Source organism: Strix aluco, chromosome 2 (assembly GCF_031877795.1).
Source record: "Strix aluco isolate bStrAlu1 chromosome 2, bStrAlu1.hap1, whole genome shotgun sequence".
Classification (NCBI taxonomy): Eukaryota; Metazoa; Chordata; class Aves; order Strigiformes; family Strigidae; genus Strix; species Strix aluco.
This window is the reverse complement of record NC_133932.1, coordinates 136,585,629-136,612,639: the sequence shown is the minus strand read 5'-3', so window position 1 is coordinate 136,612,639 and position 27,011 is coordinate 136,585,629. Positions and strand designations below refer to the sequence as shown.

The window sequence follows — 27,011 nt, the reverse complement described above, 5'->3', positions numbered from 1 at the left end:
AGACCTTGACTAGCTGAGCGTCTCCTGTTCCTGCCCGTTGAAGCTGGGAGCTTTCATCCTTTGACACAGGGAGCTTTCCAGGATTCCTTGATTGACTTTGTTGTAGCCCTTGAAAAGCCATGAGCTAACAGATTATAAAGATCCATGTTAATAAGAACTGTCTTCTCAGATTTGTTACGACTAACAGATGTTCTTCTAGAGGTTTTCCCCCCTTTTACCCGCTTTACTCATGAGTGGAGGTGCAGCCCTTCCAAAAGTATCAGTTAAATCAGTAGAGGCTTCTGCTCTGCTTTGCGTATCCTTGGTCTTCAGGCATATGAGCATTTCCATGAACATTTCTTCATGAATCTTCTACAGTGGAGCTGTAGTCCAACAGATTCTTCATGCTGAGCTTTGCCTATTTCTCATTTCAGTTGTGAGACTCCGCAGGAAATGCTCTTAAGTTTTAAAGACTGCTGGGCTGATATATGGGTACTGAATAACGTCCCGTAATACCTTTCTTGTAGGATTTTCTCATGTTTCCTTGATCAATAAATTAACTTTCTTCTATGACTGTCAGCTCTACAGAGGAGCTGTGTGTTTATTTTTGCATTATTTATGCTTTTGGGGCCAGCCTCTGAGCTGTCACAGCCCCAGTGGAGAGCGCCGCAGGAGCACGTCTACCTGCCAGCAGGTTCCAGTCTCGGTTTATGTCCTCTAGGTGTAATCAGGACGGGGGCTTTTGGAAACTTTCATATCTTTGCAAGAAAGAGATTTATTTTCCAAGTGATTCTTTTTGTTGTACGTGTCAGCTAACTCTTCCTTGATTGACTTCAGTTTCCTGAGCGTCTCTCGGACTCAGAGAATGAAGAACCGTTCCAGGGCAAGCAAACACATCGGTCAGCTTTTGTTTCCAAGACCAGTGCCTACTCCTTTGCTTTCCTTTCAGGGTAAGATGCTGAGGCTTGATTCAAGCTGATTAACGTTCATTAGAGATGTAAATCTCATGTTCTTTTGACTATTGTTCTAAACCTGCCTGAGATGCTTTAAATTTAATTTAAATGGTTGTTCCAATCCAAAAGAAGTAATAATTTTTCTGGAATTTTAGAACAGATGAATTGGTAGAATATAGTGTCTGGCTGATTACCTCCTACCTGGGGGTTAACAAAGTTAGTGTTGATCCCATGAAGCAGAAAAGTCATTGCTGTGGATTTAAATGACAGAAATCATTAAAGTACGGAATTCTGTGAGATGAACTTAAGAGTTCTGGATCCTTCTCCAGCACAGAGACTTAAGAGATAACATCAGCCCCAAACAGCTTATCAGTGAAAGCTCTTGCACGATGCAGTGGAAGCAGCTGAGTAACTTAAGTGTGTCTTCACATGAGAAGCACAGAGGTTTACTTAGCGTCGTCATTAGCTCTGACCTCAATTAATTATAAGCCGTAGGTGGAGGTGTCAGTGTGTTTAGCCCTTGAACGCAGACCAGGATTCTGCGGCAGATCCAAGATTCCTGGATCCCTTTACCCCGAGGGCGTAGGAGGCATCTCTTCCAGCCGGGTGCTGCCAAGGCTGCTGCCTCCCCCACGGGTAACTGCTGCCAGGGCTGCTGGGCCGGTTGTTCGTAAGGTCATGAACAATCTCCTCGTTTCACCCATCTGCTTTTCAGGAACTTAACCGCCAAGGTGGAAAGGAGCCGGAGCTGCAACGACACCATTCAGGAGAGATCAAAGAGCAGGCAGAGATCAGCCCCAGCCAACAAAACAAAGGTACCGGCTGCGTCCAGAAACGTCGGGTTTCTGTGTGTGAATATTCTTATCTGAGGTTACACAGCACCGGTAATCTGGAGATATAAAACCCTGTGTTTGTGGTGCTGCTGCTGCTGTGTTATCGCCATGGGGCCAATCACTTCCTTGCAGCTCACAATAAAAACCTGCTAGGTTAGAAATTACCAAGCAGAAAAGTAGACAGCTTGCAGAGTTGTTTGTTAGCGTTGGAGGATAATTGGGAGTTGGAAGGGTACTTACCATGCCTTTGTTTTGTAATTAATTTTCTTTTCGAGGCTAAATCCCCAGCTGATTAAAGAAAAATCTTTTAGAAGTTTAGAAAGAAAATCCTCTCTTCCTCCCTTTTTCTCTCCTGTTCTTTCCAGAGCTGTTTAAAGAGCAAAACTCATTGCTCTCCTGCTGTTAGGACACTTCCTTTTGCACTTCCACGATACGGGAAGAGCTGGCCCGCTTTTCCTTCCCTTCACATCCAGCAGCCCAAATGAATTAACTGTATCCGTGCAGCAGGCCTGGCTTTTCAGCACACCGCAGTGCTTCAGGATGAGCGGTGACCACGAAGCACCGCTGAAAATCTGAGCCGGGGGGGGTTTTCAGGCTCTTCCAGCTGGGAACCTCCCACTCCCTGGAGTTGACCTTTGCAACAGCCTGGCAGCACTGCTGACCCCTCTGTCTGACCCTGCCAGCAGAAGCAGCTTTGCCCACTCGCTCCTGGACTGATTTCTGTCTCTGGGGCCATACTCTGCCTCCTTTCCGATGCGCCTCTCTGGCCTGGGGGATCCTGGTGGCTGGAACAGCAGCTGAAATCATGAGAGCTGTGAGTTCTCAGTGCAGAAAACAGCTCCAACGCTGCTCCGCTGGGGCCGCTTGCTAGGATGTTCCACTGCCTCGTGCTGACACCCCTCCTTCTTGGGCTCAGTTTCATCCCAGATGGAAAGGAGAGGGTTCAGTTCCAGAGATCCCATAAGGAATAAAAGCCTCTGCAGTCCTTTGGAAGGACAGTTTAGTTGGTGCATATTGCTTGGAAAATGGTAAAATCCCCCCTGGGCACACTAAGTTGACCCTGGTGATCACCATCTCTGAGGTCATGAGCGTGGCCCATGGTCCAGTTCCCACCTAGGCTGACAGGAGCTGGGCTGAGCTCAGAGCAAGGGTCTGTGACTGACTTTCCTTCCCAGGACTTTTTTTTTTTTAAGTCTATGGCTTATGGACCTGACCAATTGAGAGTTGCACTGCAAGGGTGTTCCACAAACTCATTTTGACCTCAAAATAAACTAGTAGAAACAACTCTCTTTTGGGCTAAGCAAGGAAAGGCTATCACTGTCTCAAACTAACTGCTGGATAAAATAATTTAATCTTAGAGCTAAGAATAATACCATTTGCAGTTGTGTATGTGCAGCTTTTATTTCGGATTTATTTGTGGCTGGATTCTGTTGCGTTCCAAATGCAGCAGCGTTAGGGGATGGTCTTGGAGATGACAAGAAACTGGCTCGTTCGCTCTGCGAGAGGCCATCTCCAGCAGTGGCCACAGTGTGCTCTGGGACCGCTCACCGAGGTTGTTCCACCTCAGGCACATACACACCTTTTCTCATGATGTTTTGCAGCACAGTGGGTTAAACCTGGGCCAAGTATTTATTCTTTCTTTCCTACAGCTTGGTAGGGAGCTAAAAATCCTTTGAAGATCATTTATTTCCCTTGAAGAGCGTGGCTTCCTGCAGCCAGGGCGGTGCAGTGCTTCTTGGTTTCTTGTCTTGCCTTGCTTCAAGTGTTTTGCCATTGGTGTTTTGCCATTGGAGTGGTTGCCATTTGTGGCAAGAACAGCTCTTACACTGAAATAAATCTGAAATAAAACTCCGGTGTCCTCTGCTTACATTATATATCGGCCATGAAAGGTGCCGTGAGCAGCAGAGGCTGCCATGGCTGTTCTAGGGAGCCCTCCAGCTGGTCTGCTGCAGGACCTGAGCGTGGTAGCCTCATGTTCTCCTCTTCTCCTCTCGCGTGCTTGCCCGTATTCTTCTCACTGACAAACTTTTTGAGCTGTGGTGCCTTGCCTTGCAGGTGCCACCCGTCACCAGCACGTCAACGCCGCTGGTTGGAGTTTTGTCATCCACCCAAAACAACCGCTGCCTCTCCGCCCCAGACCTGACGGCAGAGAAGCGCCTGGTTCTCAACCCCGTTTCGTCCCTCTCGGCCCTGCACAAGCCAGAGCGATCCATCAGCCCCGAGAGCAATGACAGCATCTCAGAAGAGCTCAACCACTTCAAGCCTATCGTCTGCTCCCCGTGTACTCCTCCGAAGAGGCTTCCTGACGGCAGAGTCTTGAGCCCTCTCATCATCAAGTCCACGCCGAGAAACCTGAACCGGAGCCTGCAGAAGCCAACCACCTACGAAGCCAGTCCTAGAATACTGAAAAAATGGGAGCAGATATTTCAGGAGCGCCAGATCAAAAAGACTCTCTCTAAAGCGACCCTTACGTCCTTGGCTGCAGAGCCCGGGGAAGACGTAATAGTTCCTGACATCACCAACTCCAGCGCTTGCCCTAAAGAGCAGCAGCCACAAGTGCAGGATGATCATCTTCCACCTGACACAACAGGAGACCCTCGCCCCGAGCTGGATTTTTTTCCTTCCATCAGTGAAACAAAGCTGGGAAGAGGGAGTGAGAAGAGCAGGGATTCACAAGCCTTAACAACAGACGACAGCGCTGCCGAACCAGATGCAAGATCAAACGTCGCCTCCCTAAACACACGAGTGTCCGAAGTCCCTGACCTAAAAGTGAACACGTTCATGGACAAATCCTGTCTTAGTCTCGGCCCGAAAATGCTGAGCAGAAGACTCATGGGCGTCAGCGCATCGCTGCCTGACAACAGCACCCTAGGAGTCCCCGTCAAGACATCAGGAAAAAAGCAGCTGAAATACCTGAACAACAGCGAATTGATCAACGTGCAGAACAGCACCTGCAATTCCGTTGAGAACATCATCGGGGAACAGCCCCCGTCGCTGAGACGGGGCCGGAAGAGACGCTGCAAAACAAAGCACTTGGAGCACAACGGCTCCGTCAAAAGACTGAGGCACGCGGCGGGGGAGGTGGGCTTGCCTCCGGAGGATCGCTTGGTACGGGAGATGGAGCAGAAGCTCCAGCAAGAGGAGGAGGACAGGAGGTTGGCCCTGCATCTGCAGCGGATTTTCGACAGCGAGAATAGGACAGTGGATAGGCGGAAAGTCAGAGTCGATCGGTATCTGCTGCGGTCGAAGAGCACTCTGGGTGCTAAGTAGCACTAGTGGACGATGTTGCCTTTCTAGAGGACAATGAGGTTTATCAGATTATCTTATAGGAAAACTATTTTTTGTCATATTTCCACCCACAGCAATTGTTTTTTCGTTTTGGTGGTAAGACATTTGTAGGTCCAGTTCAGAGAGAAGCCAGAGTCCTTTCAGATTAACAAAAAAAAAAAAAAAAAAGAGAGAGAATGAGAAAAAAATCCTCCAGCCTTTCTGGTCCATTGGTCTGAAAGCAGTGCCCATGGTCCCTGTGAATACACTGCAACACCTCTGCATGCAGTCGGTGACATTTGGGGTCCCCAGCTAGGAGGGTTGTGTGAGCAGCACGTGGGGTACAAGATAAGAACCCCGTCCGTTCCTTGCCTTGTCGCTTCAGTATGCCAGGAGAAATCAGAGCTCTACTCACAGAGAGGAAAGGAGGCGTTTTCTGTCCTAGAAACAGTCTTTTCCTCTTCACATGCCCCGTTTTCTCCCTTAAGCTGCAGCGGGCTGTGGTGGGCAGACTGTTACTGATGTCAGCGTGTTCGAATGACCTGACTTGAGGGCTGTTGGGGAGGGAGCCTGGTCCGTATTTCTGCTAGGAAGTACCAAATAGATCCACCCGTAGTATTTACAGATGAATGTATCTCACTGTCTGCCCCGGCAGTGCGGATCATAGGTTACTTTCATGAAGCAGAAAGGCAAATGCAGTGAAGAAAGACATAAAATAAGGGTTTTACTGAAAAGCCTTGTAGGAACTTGTATAGTCATGTTAGTGACAGAGCAGAGAGCTTGGGGGGAGCAGCTGGGTGCTGTGTCGCAGGGAGCAAATGCAGCTTTTCTCCTAGTCCCTGCCTCTTCTGAGGCAAGAGGGCTTCATGCCCTTCCCATGAACGTTGAAATCTAGAAAGGGAAACGCTGGCCGGGAGATTTCAGGAAGGACGTTCTTCCTGCTGACATGTACCCTGCTCAGTTAAGAGATCTCTCAGCACACCTAGGACCTGTCCTTACACATCCCAGAGTGGCCCGAGGAGGCATCCCGAGGTACCTGACACATCGCCGTCCTCTCCCGGGCACCCCGTGGGTTGGCAGGAGAGCTGGGACAGGAGCCCGGCCCTCCCGGCCGGGGATGTGGGCACTCGGGGCGATGCCGGCCTGCCCTGCCCCTGCTCTGAGCTAGCTGTCTTCAGGTTCAAACCACTAAGCAAGCTCAGGTGAGCGACGCACTAAAATTTCCGCTTAAAAGCATGAAGTCGGGCACGGCAGCCTGGACCAGAGCTAGCTCAGAGCCTGGGCTTTGCCATGTTGTCTGCACAGGTGTGGCCTTCAGTGGCAGCCCACCCTTGGGGCTCTTCGTGTTTCTAACTCTCTCCCCCATCAGCCATTAAGAGCGCACTAATTTCCTTGATTATTTCCAATAATCAGGCTCAAAAACCATCGGCTCAACTTGATACTTGAAAGCTGCCTTGCAGAGTATTCACCGGGGACCCTCGGTGCCCGCAGGGACTTTTGTCCGGGGCGGAGGCTGCGGCGTTAAGGATCTTGCTGACCCGGGTGCCAGATGACGAGTGGTATTTTCAGGCTGTAACCGAAGCGCAGTGCTGGGGCAAACCTGCCGTGACCCGCAGCGGGAAGGGAGGAAGGCCACTGCACTCAAACAGATGGAGCTGATCTAAGAGAACAGTCGTTGCCCAATTTCCTCTATCTAAAAAAACGGTTGAATTTCTCCCTCCATCTTAAATGGTTAAAAAAAAAAAAAAAAAACGGAACTGGTTTTCTTTTTCTCTCCCGGCATACTTGCGTAACTGCAAAGGACCCTGGCGCTTTTTTTCCTAATTGAACTGGATTTTTTTTTTAAAAAAAAAAGAAATCTTATATTTTAATGGATAAAATTTATATATTTTAAATACTATATTTCAACAGATTGACACTTTCGTTTTGAGAAATCTTATAGCAATGATTCCATAATATATATCTATCTATCTCTGTATCTCCTTAACACACAAACTACTGGATGTTTAAAGTCGTACCTAGGGCTGGCTAGACCTGGCCTGCTCTGCCTGCCTGCTGCGGCTCATGGGCGACGGCTTTCCGTGCCCTCTCACGTGCCACAGCCTCGTTAGGTGCTGATTGAAGCAGGCGCTTTTGACCCAAACTGAATCCTGCTCCTGTACCCAGCTGTGAACTGGAAGGAAATTCAGTAATTAGAGCCTTGACCGGACCTAGAAGAGCAGCGCAGAGGGAAGGAGCGGTGGCCTAGATCTGCCCTTTGCAGTGAAATAAGCTCAGGAGGGAAACCCACAGCTTTTTCTCATTATTCATGCCATTCTTTCCCAATATTTTGAGCTAAAGCGTGCACTTTTCAAGTGCATTTGACATTTTTTTTTTTTACGATTAGTTTTAAAATATTTTTAAATTATTTTACAGGCCCTCTTCTCCCTGCCTCTTGCCCGTGGTTAATCCCTTGAGCCCGAATCAGACTTCCCTAAACAGTTTCCTTCTTTATCGCGACGCTCGTGCGGGTTTCATCCAGGCTTGGGCTGCCAGGTGCTCTCTGAGCAAGCCGACACCACAAAAAACTACATTTACATGCTGAATGTATCCTTTCTTTCCCCTCTTAAAATAGATTTCGCAGTCCAACGCACCAGGCCAGTGTCTTAAATATCTTCTTTTTAAAAGATTACATAAATATTTAGTTTTTTGTGTGTTAATTTCCGCTCTCTAAATCTGAGCTGGGTGGAAGCGTGGGAGGCAACGCCTGAGCTGGAGCTTATCCCCAGCCAGAAAAAAAAAAAGCTTAAGGGGACCCCTCGCACCCCCGGCTTCCCAAACCTCGCCTTCACCGGGCAGCCGGCTCCCCCCAAAAGAGACGCCCGGGCCGTTGCATCTGCGTGGAAGGAGACCCTTGGACGTGGCGTCGCAATCGTGTCGTGGAAGGGTTGCGCTCGCAGCAGCTTTCGCTAAAGCATCAGGTCGGGATCGATCATTCCTCACGAGGTTGAGCACCCACAGGTTTTTAGTCCGATGAAGCTGCTGGCTGTGTTTCTACATTCGTTTTGCTGTTTAGATGCTCAAGGACTGAGGAGAACGTGGGCCGTTTTCCAGCCGGCTTTGCTTAGAGCCTCTCACCTTCTTCCTGAGCTAGCGAGAGCGCAACCGCCCTCGGCTGAAATCCACCCGAGGCGGTGTCGGGTTCGAGACTTGAGGCGACGTGAAGCTAGGATGAATGTTTTATTAATTTAACACTCTGTAAGTTTGTGTAAGCTTGCACAAAAAGAAATAATTGTATATAATTACACTTAAAAGAGCAGGAATTCCCAGCCTCTACCCTTTAAAGGTCAGGTATGACGCTACCTTTGCCACAAGTAATGCCAGCTGAGAAGTAAAATACCTCTTGCTGAACGGTGGATGCAGCACAAGATCTGCAGAGGCACTAAGATAAAACCAAGTATTTATTTACACTTACATGAAAGTCATTTTTAACCCTCCTCTTTTCTGCAGCCACCTTCTCCCCAGGATGAAGGCAGTCCTTGCCGGCTGCGGGACAGTGCGGGCGTGCGAGCATCCTCCCAAAATGTGAAGCTGTCTTCTCTTGTAAGAAAACAAAAAAACAGGTCAAGAGATTGCACTGTCGGTAGCGCTGGAGGGGCTGGGGTTGGTTTGATGACAGAAGGACCGTGTCTGCCAAAGATGCCACCGACTCCGGAAAGTTGCGTTCTGACCCTCCGGAGCTCTCTGCCCGGGAAAAGCCGTACGGAAAGGTCCGTGTTTGGGAGTCAGTGAGATCAGATAAATGAAGGAAAAGTGCCAAAAGAAGGGATCGTGCCAGATGATTGTATAATGTTGTTCTATATTGTCAGTATTTTTCTTCAAATGCTATTGTACATGCAGTGCACAGTAGTCATGAAGTGTCGCTTGAACAAGCGCTTCTTTGTATTTTCTCAACGAAAGCAAAGGGGGAGGTTGAAGCCTTAAAGACTATCACTGATTTTAAAAACAAGCCTTTAGCAACGCTCTGAGGACAGACCCCAGGGCTCCGCCTCGACCCGCCAACAGCCCCGCACCATCATCTCCCAGTTGTCCAGCCAAAGGTTGACAAGGAGCTTGTCCCGTGCGCAGGGCGGGGGGAAGTGTTTGACAACAACGACTTGTTGGATGCGACGGTCTCGCGTGGCACCGCGACGGAGACCTGTGGGACGTCCCCGTGGATGGCAACTGGGTGGAACTGGGACGTGACGCCGGTTTGACCTACAGCGCGGAAGCTGCGATGCCCCCCACGCGTCGCATGCGTCAGACACAAACCTTTCTCTTCCCCGTGTCTGTAAAACACTGCGAAGCAGCAGCTCTAGAATTAGCTCTTCACTATGCAAACAGGAAAACCTTCCGCTGGTTACAGAGGGGGGTTTTGTATGCCTGGTTTCCTTGGTGTTTACTGTCAAACTGTTTAAAACAAATCTAGATGTTGCTACACTTTTTTTTTTCCCCAATAATGCTTTAAATCGTTGTGTTTTCGTGTTCTCCTCAGCTCGCCAGCGGAGCACCGGGGCGGTAAAGGACTACGGTCATTTTGGGTCTCAGCTGAACCAGCGTGGCTTCATCTGAATGTTTTAAAAAGCGATGGAAGTTACTGAAGGACTGTTGACTTGCATGTGTAAAATGTGTGGGTAAAATGACATGCAGGCGTCTGTCATGTTGTGGCTTCTGTTATTTGGAACAGAGTAAATCCTGCTTGTGAAAAAATTTGTCACAAACCAGAAAAATGCCAACTGTGTACAAATAACGTGTACATTTTAACAGCAACGAGGACTTTTAACTGCAGGACAAAGGCCGAGGTTAAAACAGAATAAAACCAGGTTCTGACAGTGAACTACCTGTTTCTGCTGAAGTTGCTGTGCTTGGAAACAAGCAGGATCCTACTGCTGCCTATCCCAAATGGGTTACAGTGGCCCCTGGCTGAATGAGGTTGTTGATTAATGTTTTATAGGGGGAAAAAAAAAAAAAGGTGAAGGTGAGTATAATGACATTTTTCATGTAGGTAAGCAGCCAGGGGGAAATGAGTGTCCCAAAAAACCCCAAATCCCTGTTCCAACCCCTTCCAGCACCGACGCAGCTGTTTTTAGGGGTGCCAGACTGGGGAATGAATTGGGGTTTTTAATAACTATTATTTTTATATATATATAACTGAGTTTAAATAACTGAGCCCACTTGGGTCCAGCTGGTCGGGCACGTCCCTGCGGCAGGACGGGGCTCCGTGCTCAGAGCTGCCACAAGCGGAAGCAGCGCAATAGTTTTTAAAAGTCAGTTTTTGCACAGGGATGGGGGAGCACACACCTTATTTTCCAGGAACCGCAGAGCACAACGGCGAGCAGACACGGATTTCACGTGCTGTCATTGCAGCGTTGTGGCTGCGTCGGTGCTTTCAAGCTGGAAGTCGCTGCCTGAAAGCCTGAGCTGAATCTTGTCACCGCACTGGATTTTCCAACCTCTGAAGGGGAAAAAGGGCTCCAAACAAGTTACAAAACAACGTATGTTTTATCCAAGAGGACCAAGGTGTGGGATGCTTTATTCACCCCCTGGCTATACTGCAGACCAAACTTTGGGCACCTTCTTGGCCACTTTCTTCACCGGCAGCTGTTGTTGGGGGCTCCCCTGCTCAGATGTCGCCTCTTTGAGAAGGGCTTCCACCACCTGAGCCCCAAATGAGGGCTTGGCCACCTCCTCGCCCATGGTTACGGGTTTCCGGAAGGATCTCAAACACCTCCTGGAATTCCTCCATCAGCCTCTGCGCCTCCCAGTATGTCCTGGGGCTGGATTTCCTCTTTTGCAAAACAGATGCTGGAAAAGGCCAAAGGGGGGGAGAAGAGCGACGAGACAGCTCCTTGGCTGCAATATTTGATCTTCCCTCCCATCCCTCTGCCCACCAGCAGCCCCAGCTCTCTCCCGTCCCCCGCAGCATGGGGCATGTCACCGTGGCAGGGACACAAAGGTGGCTGCTGGGATCCAGCTCTATCCTGGACCCCACACAGGAGCCCCAAAAGCAAAGGCACAGGTGGCCTTGAGCAACTCAAGAGCGAAGAGAGAGGTGCCACATTCGAGCCTGGGCAGTGGCTCTTACTGTAGCCTGCAAAAAAGTGCCTTAATTTCTTGCCTCTCTTTCCTCCCCTCTTCCCCAGTCAGCGCAGGGAAAAGAGACAGCACAGGGGAGGAGCCAGGTCCTGCTCGCACTCGCAGTTCAGGGTTGTGCCACCCTCAGGGCTGGGATGGAGATCAAATATGGCCCGTGCTGGGAGACCCAAGTCCTGCTTCATCTCAGGGGCAAAACCACTTTCACTCTGAGGCCATTTCCCCAACAGCTGGCTTGGGGGGGGGGGGGGGGGGGGGGATGATTAATCCAGCTGTGGATCCAGGTGACCCCCGCAGTGTCTGTGTTGCATTTTCCCCTCTGCTAACCTGTAGCCAGAGCATCAGGGTCCGGTCTTGTGGGGGGCTGAGGGGGTTCAGCAGGTGAAGGCCTTGTCCTCTCCGTGGGGACACGGGGACCCTCGTTCCCACCCCTCAGCCACACCCTGGGGCCCCACCAGCTCAAGGACACGTTTATGTTCAGATCCTGCCACTGCGGTGCCGTCAACAGGAGAGACCGGGAACGCAGGCACGTACCCAGGGGGACCTCAGTGATGGTCGAGGTGTTTCTCATGGTCATCAGGATTCCCTCCAGGACCTCTGCTCTTGTCTTGTGGGTGGGAGGGCCAGGCATCCTCCCACGCTGCAAGGAAGACCGGGAGGCTGCAGTGTGCCTCCCCTCCACCCCCCAGGCTGATAATCCACCACCTTTTCCTGCCTCTTCTCCCAAATTAACATGGCCCTGTGCTTCTGCATGAGGTAGGCGAGACAGTCTTTTTTTTTGTTTGCTTTTCTTGTTGGACCAAGCTGGTCCAGTTTAGACACCAATTTAAGATTATTGAGCAACATTGGATCAGCTTTCCGCAACCCCGGAGCAGCACAGTGGATTCAGGGACTGGAATTCTACTACAGCTCACCCCGCAGAGCCAGCTCAGAGGCCATTTCCTCCACCTCCCTCAGGACAGGGCTGGCTTTCTCCGAGCGGTTGGTGACAGGCTGTTCCCCAGGGGCTAGCACGGCTCTGGGCCGCTGAGCAGAGAACTGTGGCCAAGGCCACGCTCGGGCTCTCGGCATCCATTCAAACATGTGGGTTGATCCAAATACAGATGGTCTCCCCTCGGAGCTTTGGCTCTTTACCTTTTTCCGAGGCACGTAGGGCTTCTGCACACTGTCCAGTCGTGGCTTGGCGTACCGATAAACCAGGGGGTGTTTCAGGATGTTGTGCAGCGCCTGCACGTTGTTCTGTATCCCTGTGACCCGGAAGGAAAATAGGACAACCAAAACCTTCGCTGCTTTTTTCTTGGTCAGAGTGGACCATGCTGCTCACCAACCCACCAAGGCTTTTCTAAGCAGGAGCCCTCTGCTATCTTCCCTCACCAACTGGCTCGATAAAATCTGGATCCATGTCTCCACCAAGCAGCTCCTCGTAGCCTCTGTATCGCTCTGGGACCACCTGGGAGCTTCCTTCCCCACTCTGTTCACTCTTCTCCAGCCTGTCCTCTGCCACGGATCTCAGCAAGGGTCTGAACACATCCTCCACCTCAGAGCAGCAAAATAAAGGAATTCACAGCAGCCCTTTCTTACCACTACAGCTGATGGAGGCAGCCAGAGCCTGTCCTGCTGTGGCCAGAGGTCTCTCCCAGTGGCACTGAGCCACACAGCCACCATCTCATCCCGCTGAGCACAAAAGGAGAGAGGGGCCATCCCCATCCCAGTGCAGACTTTTCTTTCCCTGATAATCCCAAGATTTTCAAAGTCCAAAAGCTGCCCTGGTGAGCTCTAGGAGGGAGTTTTCCAGCAGATTCTGCAAGGGGCAATGCTGGACTGATGAGCTCCTGTGGTTGGGGCTCCCCACCAAGCCAGCACAGCCCCGTGCCACCCTGCAAAATAGGCCACCTATTCCTGTTCTTGGTCACAACGTTGCATTTATGCTTCTTTCCTTAAATCCCTTGCAGTCAAAGGGGGGTTATAACCCCTGGTACCCCCAGCGCATGCACACGGTTCGTTCAGTTAGGAAATGAAGATCCATCTATGGACCATTTCTGGACAAGCTGTGGAGTCCTGAACACTTACAGCCCAGCCTCACCTGTGTCATGAAGAAGGATGCGATGTCCTCCTTGGCTGAGCCAGGAGGAGGCCTGGAATCACCTTCCCCTTCCCCCAGTGCTGTCTGCCGGCTGCCAGCTGCGGTCACAGAGCTGACGGGGGGCAGCGGCTGGACCAGGCTCGGAGATGCAGCATCTCTCACAGCCTCTACCACAGCTGGGAGAGGTTTCCACAGAAAGGTCTTGGCAGGTGCTTCCAGCATCAGCAGCCGCTTCGTGACTTTGGGGAGATGCGACGTGACCTGGGGGGACACAACAAATGGCCGTGCATGCTGCCATGAGTGTCGGTGTGGGGTCAGGTTTGACGGGTGGGGGGGCTGGTCCTTGAGGGACAGGGAGTGTCAGGGACACCCTGGCAGCATCTTCAGTCCCACAGGATTCCTCCACTAAGGCCGATGAGCAGGACTGAACCCAAAAGCCCTGTGACAAACACTGCCTGGGGCAGCAATAAGGGGGTGGTTGGACTCGCCAGCCTCATCCTGAGCAAAATACCTCCAAATCCTTCCCAGCCTTCTCTCCATCCTTTCAACCCTGTTGGGATCCATGTGTCCCACGAGCTCTTCCCATACTCCCCAGCAAGTCGGTTTCTGGGCAATCCTGCCCTGAGTAGGAAAACCCTCACACTGCCAAGGCACATCGTTACCTTGCGACTGGCTTTGAGAGGGATGGAGAAGTGCCACCTCTCCGTGACTAGGCTCTTCTGTCACACAAGTTTAATCCCCAGATGGTGCTGGAGGAGCTGGCTCAGCAGAGGTGACTGCCCTGGAGAAGCAGAGGTTCACCAGAGCTGCAGTGGAGAGCCCACGACCAGTTGGCCTGTGCCAACTAACCCCAGGCTCAGCTCAGGGACCAGAGTAGAAGCCACCCGGTTTTGTAGGAAGATGCTTTAGCCCTAAGGACACACACTGGGCTGGGCTACGTGCCACCGAGGCCAGGGGAGCATCCTTGACCCGTTTTATTTACTAGTTTAAATGCAGCTTGTGCAGGGAGAACACAATTGCAATGTTTCATCAGCATTGTCCTGCCTGTCGAGGCCACAGGCACGCTTGGGGTTTATCCCCCCTGCTCAGGAGAAAACCTGGACCAGCTTCAGACAAGCCCTTTGTGGGAAAAACACCATTTGGGGAGCAAAATTTAGCCTGAGACTCCACTGCCGCAGTCATGGATGGGCTGTTAGGGACTTTCACGGGACTGGGAGCAGCAGCAGGGCATTAGCAGTGTTTGCTCATCTGTGTTGTTCTTTAGAGAGCAGCAATGATTAAAGCACCTCCCTGAGGGCCTGGGCCAGGGCCAGCATGGCAGGAGTGTCCCAACACTGAAAGACAACATGGTCCCTGACCCCGAGAGTGAACTGTGAAGGAGGGACAAAGCAGGAATCCTGCCGCGGAGCCGGGCTCATACTGTACCGCTGCGGGTGGTGGTAAGAGGGTTGTTGTGAAACGTCAGCTCCTTCAGGCACGGGAAGAAAGCCACGGGTAGGAGAGCTGCCTCATCTGTGATCTGTAAGGTAAAATAGTTCACTCTTTGCTCTAAGCACTGAGTCATGGTGGAGGCTGTAACGTTTCATCCCAACCCTCCCACCAAAGCACATCCCTCCAATGCGCAGGGACCCTGGCGCTGGGCAGGTACGTGTATCACAGAATCCCAGAATCATCTGGGTTGGAAAAGCCCTTGAAGCTCCTCCAGTCCAACCATGAACCTCACCCTGACCGTTCCCAACTCCACCAGATCCCTCAGCGCTGGGTCAGCCCGACTCTTCAACCCCTCCAGGGATGGGGACTCCCCCCCTGCCCTGGGCAGCCCATTCCAACGCCCAACAACCCCTTCTGCAAAGAAATCCTTCCTAAGAGCCAGTCTGACCCTGCCCTGGCGCAGCTTGAGGCCATTCCCTCTTGGCCTGTCGCTGGTTCCTTGGCTCAAGAGACTCATCCCCCCTCTCTGCACCCTCCTTTCAGTGTAGTGGGGAGGAGGAGGGAAATGGCACCCCTTAACCAGAGATGCTGCCCTTAACACTCTGCGATCATAGACAACAGAGGCAGTGCTCCCCTCTCACTCCAGCACGCTGCAGCCAGAGGACTGGTGCCTCCAGTGCTCAGAAGAGCTGCAAGGTAGAGGCAGGACTTTTTTCCTGCTCAGAAGAGCCACAGCTGCAGAAGAGCCCTGGGCTGCAGCTGCGGCTCTTCTGAGCGGGAAAAAAGGTCCTGCCTCTCCACCCTGCAGTCCAAACCACAGCCTGGCCAGGGCATGACAGCCAAAAACCAGCTCACCAACAAGGCAGTGACCTAAACCAGGGTGATGACACATGGGGAATGGCAGCAGAGCTCGCTTTGCAGGCACCATCACGTCCCAGAGGATGCCCCTTGCTGAGCAGTGGTAACGGCACTGCCAGCTCACCCGGCTGGGAAGCAGCGTGAGTTAAGCCCTGGGCAGGAGCCAAAAGCACCAGGAAGAGGAGCTCGAATGTTGTTGCGTGTTACTTGTCCGTTGGGGCATGCTGAGAACCCGACGTGGCTCAGCAGACAGGTATAACCTGGCACTAAACCAGCAAAGTCCTCGATGAGGCATCACCATCCAGCGGGCAGCTCCAGCAAAGGATCAGTCCAGGGGGAGGGCAGTCTGTGATATATTCTGTGATGAAATCCCTGGATTTGCAGGGGTTTAGACAAGCTGAGTGCAATTCAGCTGCCTAAATAGGTGTCTTGTCCCCCCTGAGGGATCCTGGATATCTGGCACGTTCCCCTGGACACCAGGGAGAGATGTGCCCTTCTGCAGTGGCAGCTAAAGGCCAAGGGTGTCTCCCAGGGAATTAAGGCCAGGCTCAAGCAGCTGAACCTTTACACTTATCTGGAGCCACAGGACCCAAATCACCTTGTTGAAGGCCAGGCTGAGGCGTTTCAGTTCAGGAAAGGGAGCACAAACATCCCGGCGCATGGAGGAAGCTGGCAGAGTCTTCAAGACGGATGATTCTCCCTCCCTGGGAACAACCTTAAAGAGAGGAGGAAGAAGAGCGTGAGCAGAGACACCGCTCCAGAGGCTCTGGGGGCAGGAGACACCTCCAGGGGCAGGATATCACCCTCCTGAGCCCAAACACAGCTCTGATTTGAAGAGGTTTTGGTTCAGACCCATTTCAGAGTGGCAGATTGCTTTGGCCTCTGCATTACTGTGGGAGCCCTGCAGGGAGTTATGTCAAATGCACCAAACTCCATCAATTCAGCACAAAAAACACGTGCACAGGCTCAGGAAGAAGCAGATGTGCTCTCAGGGAGCGTGCGTGTGCATGCACATGTGTGTTATGCTAGAACATGCTGCAAGTGCTCAGCATCTCTGAGGCTCAGCCCCTTACTCAAGTTCTAATAAAAATCAGAGTCTTGGGCTTCAAACATTCAATTCTGAAGAGCATCACGTAAATAAATGCAGGGGAAAAGATTTTAGTGCTAAGAATGAATGAACTCCCAGCTCCGAAGCTTCAGTCCCCACCTGAGCTGCAGAACACATGGAGGGATGGCACACAGGCACGAGCAAATGGGACCCAGCTTTTATTTGAAAGTAAGACAAGTTTAAGCTTTGGGGTCCCTCAGTTATAGGAAAATTTGCTCCTGATCTCCCTGATGAGTGACAATACTCACTGCAAGCCTTGCAGGCACCCAGCGTCCTGGCTGTACCCACCAGCTTCTTGAAACTCAGCTGAGAGGCTTGGGAAAGGGAAGTTTTGGAGCTCACACCCCAAAAATCACAGATCAGGCAACAGTTCTTACCAGTGCTGGGTGTTCCTGAGAGCCAGAATCCAAAACGACCTCTGCAATGAAACACAAGCAAAGTGAGGGTTTCCACGTGAAGCTGAGTACTGGGCCAGCCCCAGCCATGGCAAGGCTGGAATTAGCCTGGAAAAGTAAATCAGCATCAGGCAGGATGTGGCTCGATGGCAAAACGTGCCCAAGGTGGGGGGGTTTAGGCCCACTGTAGCAGGTTTGCTGACAGCCCCATCGCCCCAGGTGGGGTTCACATCCCTCAAACACAGCAGAAACTGTGTTACTGGCCTCAGGGCAGCCAGAGCTGCCCACAGGTAGATTTTGAAGCTGACCTTCCCCCAGGAAGGCAGAGCTGTGCGTGGGCTACCCACTCACACAACCTTCCTGCCCTCTGCCTGTCTGGGATCCACAGTAATCCACTTCCTAACCTGAATTATTTCCCCTTTTTTGCCAGTTTTCCTCCCAGTCAGCATGATAAGCCTCCTTTGGAGCAAGCTAGCCTCAAGAAATCCAGGAAAAAGGGGCACTTGGGAGATGCCTGCTTTAGGGTGATTCATGTCCAGTAAGTTCCCAGTAATTATAGAGGGATTGTACAGGTTAGCTGAGATGTCTAAAATGGTTCCATGGATCCCTCCCTCACTGTTTTAATTTTGTCAAGCTGCTTCACTCCTGCAGATCCTCACCCTGACATAACTGAACCCTCTCCCGCTGAAACACCCCACGGTTTCAGTGTGGGGAGGAAGAGGCAGGTGCCGCTCACTCGTCCTGCCTGGATCCCTGTTGTTCTGTAACACGACATATTGAAGCTGTCCTTTCTTCGCTTCCAGCTCTGCTGGCACCTCCGTGCCCTCCTGCTGCGGTGCCTGAGACTCCTGCCAGAGGCTGCTCAGGGCCTTGTACCACTCTGCCCTGAAGCCATCGCCATCCAGCACAAGGTGGAGGAAGAACTGCCCGGTCTCTGCTTGGTGCAGGTAGGGGACAGCTGAAATCCTGTTCTTGTCCAGATTCAGCTCCCTCAAGCTATAGGAAGAGGAAATGCATGAGAAACTCCACGATTGCTGTCCGTGCAATCTGTTCACCCTGGTGCCCACAAGGCAGGGAGCTGGCCCTCCACCTGCCTCCTCGCTGGGCTTCCCAGCAGCAGCGCGGAGCCGTCCGCGACACCCGCATCTCATCACCCTGTTCCCCCTCCTCTCCAAATCCCAACCACAGGCTCAGTTCTTGGCACAGCCCGGCGTTGCCCCTGAAGCCTGTGACTTCGGTCACCTAGCTCTAAGCTCATCTCCTGATGAGAATTTAACAGGCAAGGAGACATCCTGGCAGTTCATTAAATCACCCCAGGGCTCTGACGAACTGCAGTCCTACTGGGATTCCCTGACAACATTCCACCTTCTCATGGAATTATAACATCACCAGTGCACTTGCCCAAGGTCACGAGAGAGCTTAGGGAAGAGCAGAAACCCAAACCTCCACACTCCAGCCCTGCAGTCTTGTGCCTAAACCTTGCCCACTCCCCCTCCCCTCTCAAAAACTCTGCGGACAATGTGCAGTTTCTTCCAGGAATGTCTTGGCAGAGCCAGGGCAACAAGCCAGATCCAATTCCCACCTCCAGTTCACAGCACTGGAAGCACCAGGGGAACACCACAAGGTCTCTACGCTGTCCCCAAACCCAGCACAGCCCAGCTGAGGGGTATGTGAGCTGCCCCCCTTCCTGGTGACTCCTCTCCAGCTGAATCACAAAAGCCCACATTAAACAGAGGGAGCTGATCTGCAGCCTTTTCTAGTGCTGCTGCACTGAAATAATGTTGAATCTGGGGTGAAGAAGGGAAAATGGAGAGAGCCACTACCGTTTCTCAAATCAGACCTGGAGATCAGCAAACACCCAGGGCAGGAGCTGAATTACCAGCCACCTGCCAGGTTTGGCCAGCTTGTGCTGTGCAGCTGGCTGTTTGCTTCCGTTCAGTCCCATTTGTAATACTAGAGAGACTAAACAGGGAAATATCCAAATGAATCACAAAGATTTTGTTTTTCATTTTAAGCCTGCTACTGTGCAACAGCTGATGGAGGCAGCTGCCAGCCCCCAAAAACTAGAGCTGTCTGCTGCCAGGTGCTTCCTTACCTGCGGAGATGAGACAGGCTCACAAAGATGCTCGGGTCTGACAGATGATTGTCATCCAGCGACAAGACCTCCAGAGATGGAAACCTTAAATGAGCAGAGCTGCAGATACAAAGAGGCTCATTAATAAGACGCTCAAGCAAAGACGGGTGAAAAACGCATCATTTGCTGTCACCGTGGGAAGATGTATCCACTGGGAGACCGGACTGGGGCTGTTTTCATTCTTTTAATAGAAAACTGATATCCTGCCTCAAAGCAGCTAAATTGAATCAGTCCAAAGGACCATCTAGCTCAGCTTCTTTTCTCCAACAATGGCAAACAGCGGATACCTTGGCATGGCAGCTGTGGCTGAGCTATACGTGAAGGGTCTAATTACTTTGGAATAAACAGCATCCTACTCACATGGCTCAGCCACCCGACACGGCTGCTGAATCGTTGTCCAGAGGTTCCTCTCTCGCTGCTGGTGACAGCAGGAACCCTGGGTGATCTGGGGCTGAACTGGGATAACACTTCCCTCCCACCCAGCACCGGCCATGAGGTTATTTGATCTTCCAGTTTGCAAAGGAAGAGCTCCGCCACCTGGACTGATAAATCCCAGGTTGCCCACCCTGCCCCTTGCCCTCCCCGCTGCTCCCTCCCCGGCGCATCCCGGCAGCTCCCCGCCAAACTGACGCAGCCCTTGCTGCGTGTGCTTACTCCCAGGAGCCTGCCAGGTCCAGAGGCAGGGACTGAAGCCCGTTGGCCGTCAAAAGACTTTGAGCTGGGACAAATCTCCCAATGTCCAAATGGCCTGGGGGGACAAGTTACTGTAGGAAAGATCCAGATCCTGAAGGAAACAGAAGAAACAACCGCCTGGAGTAAATAAGAATCTCTGTCGGCTTTCCCTGGGTAAATATGAACTATTTACAGGAGACTTTCACCCACTCTAGAGTGATGCTGTGAGTGTCTCTGACTTACAGGGACTTGTGGGACTCTGCACCTCAGCAGAAGTGCTCAGGGCTGGTCCCCCTCTCACACATGTGACTCACGGGACAACAGCCAGGAGAAAGGCAAGGAGCAGACCCTGCTGGGAGCAAGGATGGGGGTTTCCAGGATACGTGAACAGGAATAGCCTTGCCAGCACATTACAATAGGCTACATTTTCCTGGGAGATGCTCAAAGCGTTTTCCAAATCAATTTAATATAAATTTCCAATTCCCGTGGGTAATTTCTCCAGGCTGTCAGCAAACAGATCCTGGACATTGGTTATGGATGAAGCTTGGATCCATGGGAGCACAGCAGGAGTGGGTTACCAACAGTGTATGGGAGAAACATGGGAGAAGATCTCTTACATTTCATGGATTTACAGGCCTCCCAAAGCCTGCAGGCAGGAGGGAGGCCAGGATCTGAGCGTACAGAGCTGATAGCTGAGCCACCAACAATTATTTGAATAAGACAAGAAAGAACTCTTTTAAGACAAAACTTTATATCCAGCAGCGATCAGAAACCAGAGAAATCCAGGCAAGGAGACCTCCTCAAAGGGAGCAAACCTGTATAATGTCAGTACAGCTGAGCCAGAGCTTGGGCTCTTTACAACAGAGACCCACTCCAAGCTGGAGGGAGAGGACAACTACAGCCATCATGCCAGGCATGGTTGCTTGTTCTGAGGATCTACTTTGTGTCTTTTTTAAAGAAAAAAACCAAACTGACCCCTTTGCTGTGCTAGAAAGGCAGCCCATAAGTTGGAGAAACTGCAGACACCTATCTGAAGAGGAGGAGGATGGAAGGCAGGGAGGTAGAGCATGGTGGGGATGAGAACAGGGATCTGTCGGGGACCACACAGCATCAGGGAGGTGAGAGATGCCACGGGTGACTGACACACTGCAGGGAGAGGATCCTACAGCAAAGGGGGGAACAAGGAGTCCCATGGCAAGGGGCTGAGCACTGGGGATCTGCAAGGGATTGCTCTGCGGGAGGAAGCAAGGTCCTCGAGGGACACAGCAGAAAGGACTTCCTGGAGCCACAAGGAAGCAGGAAGAGAGAACTAAGCTGCAGTTTAGAGAACTGACGCTGCAGGGACGTATGTCAACACTGCGTGTAGGCTTCAGCGTGACAGTTGGGAGGAGATGAATAAGGTCTCAGAGCCCCCTCATCTTACTTCCAAATGCAGGAAGTCTCCAGCAGTGATTTTCAGATTTAGTCCGTTCAAGGAAAGTTCCAGTTCCCGCAGCCCTGGAAACTTCCGAAACGGCTCTGCAAGGGTGGAAAAGAAAACACTCCAGTGAGTGAGGAACAGCAGTAGCAGAACAAACCATGTCTTATCTGGGTCTGGAATGGACCAAAACCAGCAAGAACGAGAGCACTAGTATTATCAGTAGGCATGTTTGAAAGAAAATGCCCGCTCAGGTAGATGGTTGTCCATAAAATACACGATGCCCCACCAGCCTACTCCTTAGACATCTGGTTTGCTTTCATGCGTTTGCTCCCACCCCAAATTGGATTATTGCTTGAAGCCACTGATGGCACATTTAGCTTGTATGTTTTACTAGTTATAAACAGATTTCCTTTTTTCTTCTTCAGATTAACTGAGCCCATGACACTGGATTTGGATTCACCTCCCAGCCCTACCATTAACCTTCTGAGCCTTTGGGACAAGTCATTTCATTATTCCATGCTTCTATATATTAAATGGGGATTTTCTTTGTAAAGAGCTTTGTTTCCTAATAATGAAAAGGATACCACAGTGGCACACAATTATCATTTCAATAAAGGGAATTAGCACAAGGATTTCAGCTCAGTAACAGGAAGGAAGCAATTCTGCAAAGAAGTGCTGCACGTGTATCTTAAACCTCTTTGTAAAGCTCTAGACCTTTGTTCAGACAGGCGTAAGCTTCCCCAGGTTGAAAAGCAGCATCTATTTTTTGGTAATGCAATCCCTTACCTAGTGTCAGCAGGTTCTCAGCAGCGTTTATAAAAGCAACACAATCAAATTTCCCAAAGTCATCTTCTTTAGCCTGAAAAATACACAAAAGAAAAATCATTCCACTCCAGCCCTAAACTGATCTGAAACAACTGGATCTCTCCTTTTCCCAGAATGCCTAAATCACAGCATTTCCCATAATTAGGACTTCACTGGTTTTTCTGACTCTGGAAAGCACCCCTCAGAGTATGCATTTAATGCCCAGCTGCCTCAGTAAGCAACATCCAGAAGACCTGAATTAGTTGAACCCCAAAGCAAAGCCCCCTCTGTGTCCTCAGTGCTGACCTTGCTCCCCTTCGTGTGTCGCAGGGTTTCTGGGAGTATCTCATACCTACGTGTGTCCCATCAAACACAGCCACCCTACAATTTAGCTCATCTGTCCTTCACAGGGCCAGGACAGAACCCTAAAAAGATGCTAAAAACCCATCAGCACCTCAGCTCATTTTGTCTTTGCATTGCAAGTTAGTCGTGAATCCAAATAAAAGTCAATTCTCAAGCTGAAGCTGAAGGTAAAGTTTTCAACTCTTAAGGCAGTTCCGTAATACTTCTTGAGTCTGATACTCACAGAGACCAGATTTTGGCTGCTTATGTTCACAGAGCAGAGGTCAGAGGGGTTCTTTGAACAGTGGTGCTTCATCTGGGAAAAAAAAAAAACAAAACAACAACAAACAAACAAAAAAAAACAACAAAACAAAAAACAGAAAGAAACACAAATGGTTAGTCCTACAGCAATCCTGTACGTCATGTCCTGGGACCTGAGCCCCAAAACCAGACCTCAGCTGCCCCTGGGTGAGGGGGCACCTGATGCCTTGGATTGTGAGAAGGGGAAAGAATAACAGAGGAAATCTGTACTCACCAGAAATGGCTCATCTAGGACATTGTCTTCATTATTTTCTTCCTTGGAGGCAGACTCCAGAGGCTTTCTCCTCTGCTGTGGCCCCTTCCCAGGGGTTCCCTTCCCAGTCCAAGCCCTCGGGGTCGCTCTGCGTGCCAGCACCAGCGCCCAGACCCTGGCATGATGATGGACCAGGGCAGAGAAGACGGCAGGTGAGAACACAACCCTCCAAAATGGGCCCTTCTCAAAGTAGCTGCGTTCTGCCTGGTGTTTCAGCCTGACAGTGGAATCCATCATTTTAAAATCCCCTATATGGGGAAATACTGAAGTATAAAATACTCAGTGACCATGAATTTAAGACAGGAACATTAAAGCCACAGCCAGAGCCATGGAAGAGGAGAAACATGCTACTTCCTAGATGCTAATGGAGCCATAGGCTGCAGACATGGAAACATGGACTGGAGGAGTCTTGTGGAGACCTCCAATCCAACCTCCCAGCCAATCCAACCTCCCAGCCAAAGCAATGGTGGATCAGTCAGTCGTGACCTTTTTTTTTTTTTTTTGCAAGTCAGAGAGGGACCTGGGGGTGTTAGTCAACAGCTGACTGAACAGGAGCCAGCAGTGTGCCCAGCTGGCCACAAAGGCCAATGGTATCCTGGCTTGTATCAGCACTAGCATGGCCAGCAGGGACAGGGAAGGGATCTTACCCCTGTGCTCGGCACTGGTGAGGCCGCCCCTCGATTCCTGGGTTCAGTTTTGGGCCCCTCACTCCAAAAAGGCCATTGAATGACTCGAGCGTGTCCAGAGAAGGGCAACGGAGCTGGTGCAGGGTCTGGAGCACAGGTGTGATGGGGAGCGGCTGAGGGAACTGGGGGGGTTTAGTGTGGAGAAGAGGAGGCTGAGGGGAGACCTCCTGGCCCTCTACAACTCCCTGAAAGGAGGGTGCAAAGAGGGGGGAGGAGTCTCTTGAGCCAAGGAACCAGCGGCAGGCCAAGAGGGAATGGCCTCAAGCTGCGCCAGGGCAGGGTCAGACTGGCTCTTAGGAAGGATTTCTTTGCAGAAGGGGTTGTTGGGCGTTGGAATGGGCTGCCCAGGGCAGGGGGGGAGTCCCCATCCCTGGAGGGGTTGAAGAGTCGGGCTGACCCAGCGCTGAGGGATCTGGTGGAGTTGGGAACGGTCAGTGTGAGGTTCATGGTTGGACTGGAGGAGCTTCAAGGGCTTTTCCAACCGAGATGATTCTGGGATTCTGTAAATTTGTCTAGTGATTCCACCACCTCCCAGGGTCACCTGGCCCAGAGCTGCACCTCCTCCCAGGAGAAGTTCCCCCCAACGTCCAGCCTAAACCTGCCAAGGTGAAATTCTTGGCTTAGTCATGCCATCTGCCACCGAGTTTGTAGTTGTAAGCCACAATCTCCCCTTGGACTCGGCCAGATAAAAAACAAGCTCAGCACCCTCAGCCTCTCCTAGAAGGTCCTGTGCTCCAGACCCCTGACCAGCCTAGCAGACCTCTCCACCACTTCTCAAATGTTAGAAGACATTTCTGCCATTTCTAAGCACTTCACAGATGTGACTCTCAAAGCCCAAGAAAAAAGGAGAAGCTCTAGCTCAGAATAGCTGCTGGAGAACGAGGCAGTGCTAGCCATGTGCCTGCCTGAAGCTTCCCTCCTGCAGCATGTGGAGATGGCTGCTGGACCCCTCGTTTAATGTGTGCCCTAGACATCCTGCCCCCTTCATTTTAGTGAGGTTGAAACAATTTTAAGACTCTCTGGGCACTGTTTTAAGTTCTCTTATCAGCCGTGATGTTGATACAAGAAGCCACAGCTGAATGTACCCTCTCTCTGGCTCACTACCAGGGTGGATGGTGGACCCACCCCTACAGACACGACACTATTCTGCAGGGAGACTTCACCAGCAGCACTGAAAGAGGTGTCACCTTCCTTACTTGTGCACAAAATGTTCCTGGCAGGGAAGCAGTTAGTTGCATAGTTGCTTCCATCACCCATTTTATACAGTCCTGTCGTAGCCATCTTGACTGCGGCATTCCTGGGGAGAGTGGGAAAGAAAGAAATGGGTTAAAATTTTCACTGGCTCTAACATTACTTTGCCTTAAACAACTCTTTCCAAGCATAGCCACAAATGAAGTGTCAGCCTGTAGGCAAAGGAATGCTGTCAAGGACACGAGGAGCGTCACCTCCTGAAACGGAGAAGTAAATGAGGTGCCAGGAGTACGCGCGTTATTTTCCAGCTCAAGATAGCAAAACGCAGACACCAGAGTCTGCGTGAGTCGGACTGTGTGGACCACGACTCACGGGATTTCTGCTTTACCCTTCATTCCTCCTTCCCTTGTCATTTGTGGAGACTCCAGGAAAAAAACCACACCAGTCACTGCTCCCCAAACCTCGGAAATAAACTTCAAAGGCGCTGCATCGCTCTTGTCCCGTGCGCTGTAGCAGATGGTCTCCCAGTGCCATCTGATGGTGTCTCCACACTCGGACACCGCTCTGACATCCTACAGTACAGTGTGACTACGGTGTTCAGCCCGGTGCCTGTATTTGGGGTAGCTGTCCCCTGCAACAGGCGCACGCTGTGTGTTCACGCAGTGATATAAGTGGGAGGGCAGCTGTGTGCGATGTTGTCATGGCACCAGCACCGGCTGGGCGAGATGCTGCTTCGTGTGACGGGGACGCTGGTGATGGCAGCAGCATGGGGTACACCAGGACACCGGCTGGGGCACACACCCGCATGTCCCGGTACACACACAGAGCCCAAAATCTCCACGTGTCTGTACAACCCCTATACACAGGCTCCCCACACATACCCCACTCACACACACACACCCCATCAGGAACACACACCACCTTCACTCCTGACATACGTCCCTGTACCGGTTCCCCTACCCTGACACACACAACCACCACAGGTATACACACATATACCCTCACGTGAACACCCGCACACACACCACTCACACAGCCTCCCACACATGAGCCCATACACCCACGCATCCAGCAAGTACTCCTGTAACTACACCCCCCTAACACACACCCGTACGCCCCAGCTACCCACAAACACCCTCACACACCCCACTCCCATACAGACTCACTCTCATCCCATTATATCACACCTCCACACACAAACGCTTTGCATACGCATATCTATATGTCCTCCTGACACGCAACCCTACTCACACACCCACAGTTACAAATCCACACCACCCACCCCAACAGCCTCCACACACCCCCAAAACCACCCGTGAACACCCTCACACACCCCACTACACACATACACCTTCCTCACACACACGCACATAACCACCCATGAACGCCCTCACACACCCCATTCATATACACGTATACACCCCACACACACCCAACACATCAACACCCACACGCACTCCTCACTATACCTCCTGAACACACCCCAGCATGCTCACAGCCCACGTCCTTAACACCCCAAAACACCAACACCCATGCACACCCCACACAAACACCCATGCACACACTCCCCACACTTCCAGACACCCACAACCACGTACCCCCCACACACACACCCTCACATGCCCCACGTACACCCATACACACCCTCCCCACAGTGGCAGGCACCCACACCCATGTATCGCCACACTAACATCCTCAAACACCCCAAATACACCCACACCTACCCCTCACACACTCCCCACACTAGCAGACACCCACACCCACGTACCCCCACACAAACACCCTCACACCCCTCACGTACACCCACACCCACCCCTCACACACACCCCTCGCAGACACCCGTGGACACTCCCACACCCCACTCGCACGCACACCCACCCACGACACCACAGACACTCCCACTCCACACACACGCCCCACCGCTCTCCCCCCTCACACCCGTTCCGATGACCATAGAGTTCACGGTCCTCCACGGCCCGGAGAGGCTCCGCACACGTCTCCCCCTCACCCTCCCCGGGCCCCAGACCCCGGCAGCCCGGCCAGGTGGCTCTGCCCGCCCCTCACCCCGCGGGCCGCCCCAGCCGTTCGCCCATCCCCGCTCCCCGAGAGGGCCCCGCGCCGCCTTCCTCCTCCTCCTCCTCCTCGCTGCCCCGTCGCCATAGCAACGGGG

The 27,011-nt window shown here is 51.7% G+C and overlaps 2 protein-coding genes across 3 annotated transcripts in view; one reads left to right on the top strand and one right to left on the bottom strand.

Moving 5' to 3' along the window:
- The window catches only part of RNF169 (ring finger protein 169), a 29,146-nt gene extending 19,259 nt beyond the window's left edge, over nucleotides 1-9,887 (top strand). For both annotated transcript variants that reach the window (XM_074816575.1, XM_074816574.1), the window contains exons 3-5: nucleotides 817-929; nucleotides 1,648-1,747; nucleotides 3,821-9,887. In XM_074816575.1, coding sequence (XP_074672676.1) covers nucleotides 817-929; nucleotides 1,648-1,747; nucleotides 3,821-5,035 — 1,428 coding nt within the window. In that variant the 3' untranslated portion in view covers nucleotides 5,036-9,887. The remainder of the gene's footprint in view (nucleotides 1-816; nucleotides 930-1,647; nucleotides 1,748-3,820) is intronic.
- Nucleotides 9,708-27,001, bottom strand: XRRA1 (X-ray radiation resistance associated 1). Its single transcript, XM_074816753.1, is given in 27 exon segments — nucleotides 9,708-9,745; nucleotides 10,226-10,281; nucleotides 10,403-10,503; nucleotides 10,616-10,753; nucleotides 10,755-10,855; nucleotides 11,678-11,783; nucleotides 12,278-12,390; nucleotides 12,518-12,680; nucleotides 13,227-13,487; nucleotides 13,889-14,007; nucleotides 14,652-14,745; nucleotides 16,114-16,230; nucleotides 17,001-17,041; nucleotides 17,755-18,014; nucleotides 19,114-19,212; nucleotides 19,807-19,861; nucleotides 19,864-19,936; nucleotides 21,248-21,342; nucleotides 22,031-22,103; nucleotides 22,635-22,706; nucleotides 22,926-23,052; nucleotides 24,441-24,460; nucleotides 24,809-24,947; nucleotides 25,096-25,098; nucleotides 25,214-25,413; nucleotides 25,742-25,802; nucleotides 26,850-27,001. Coding segments are annotated over 27 exon segments (2,877 nt in total).
- Between the last annotated feature and the right edge of the window lie 10 nt (nucleotides 27,002-27,011).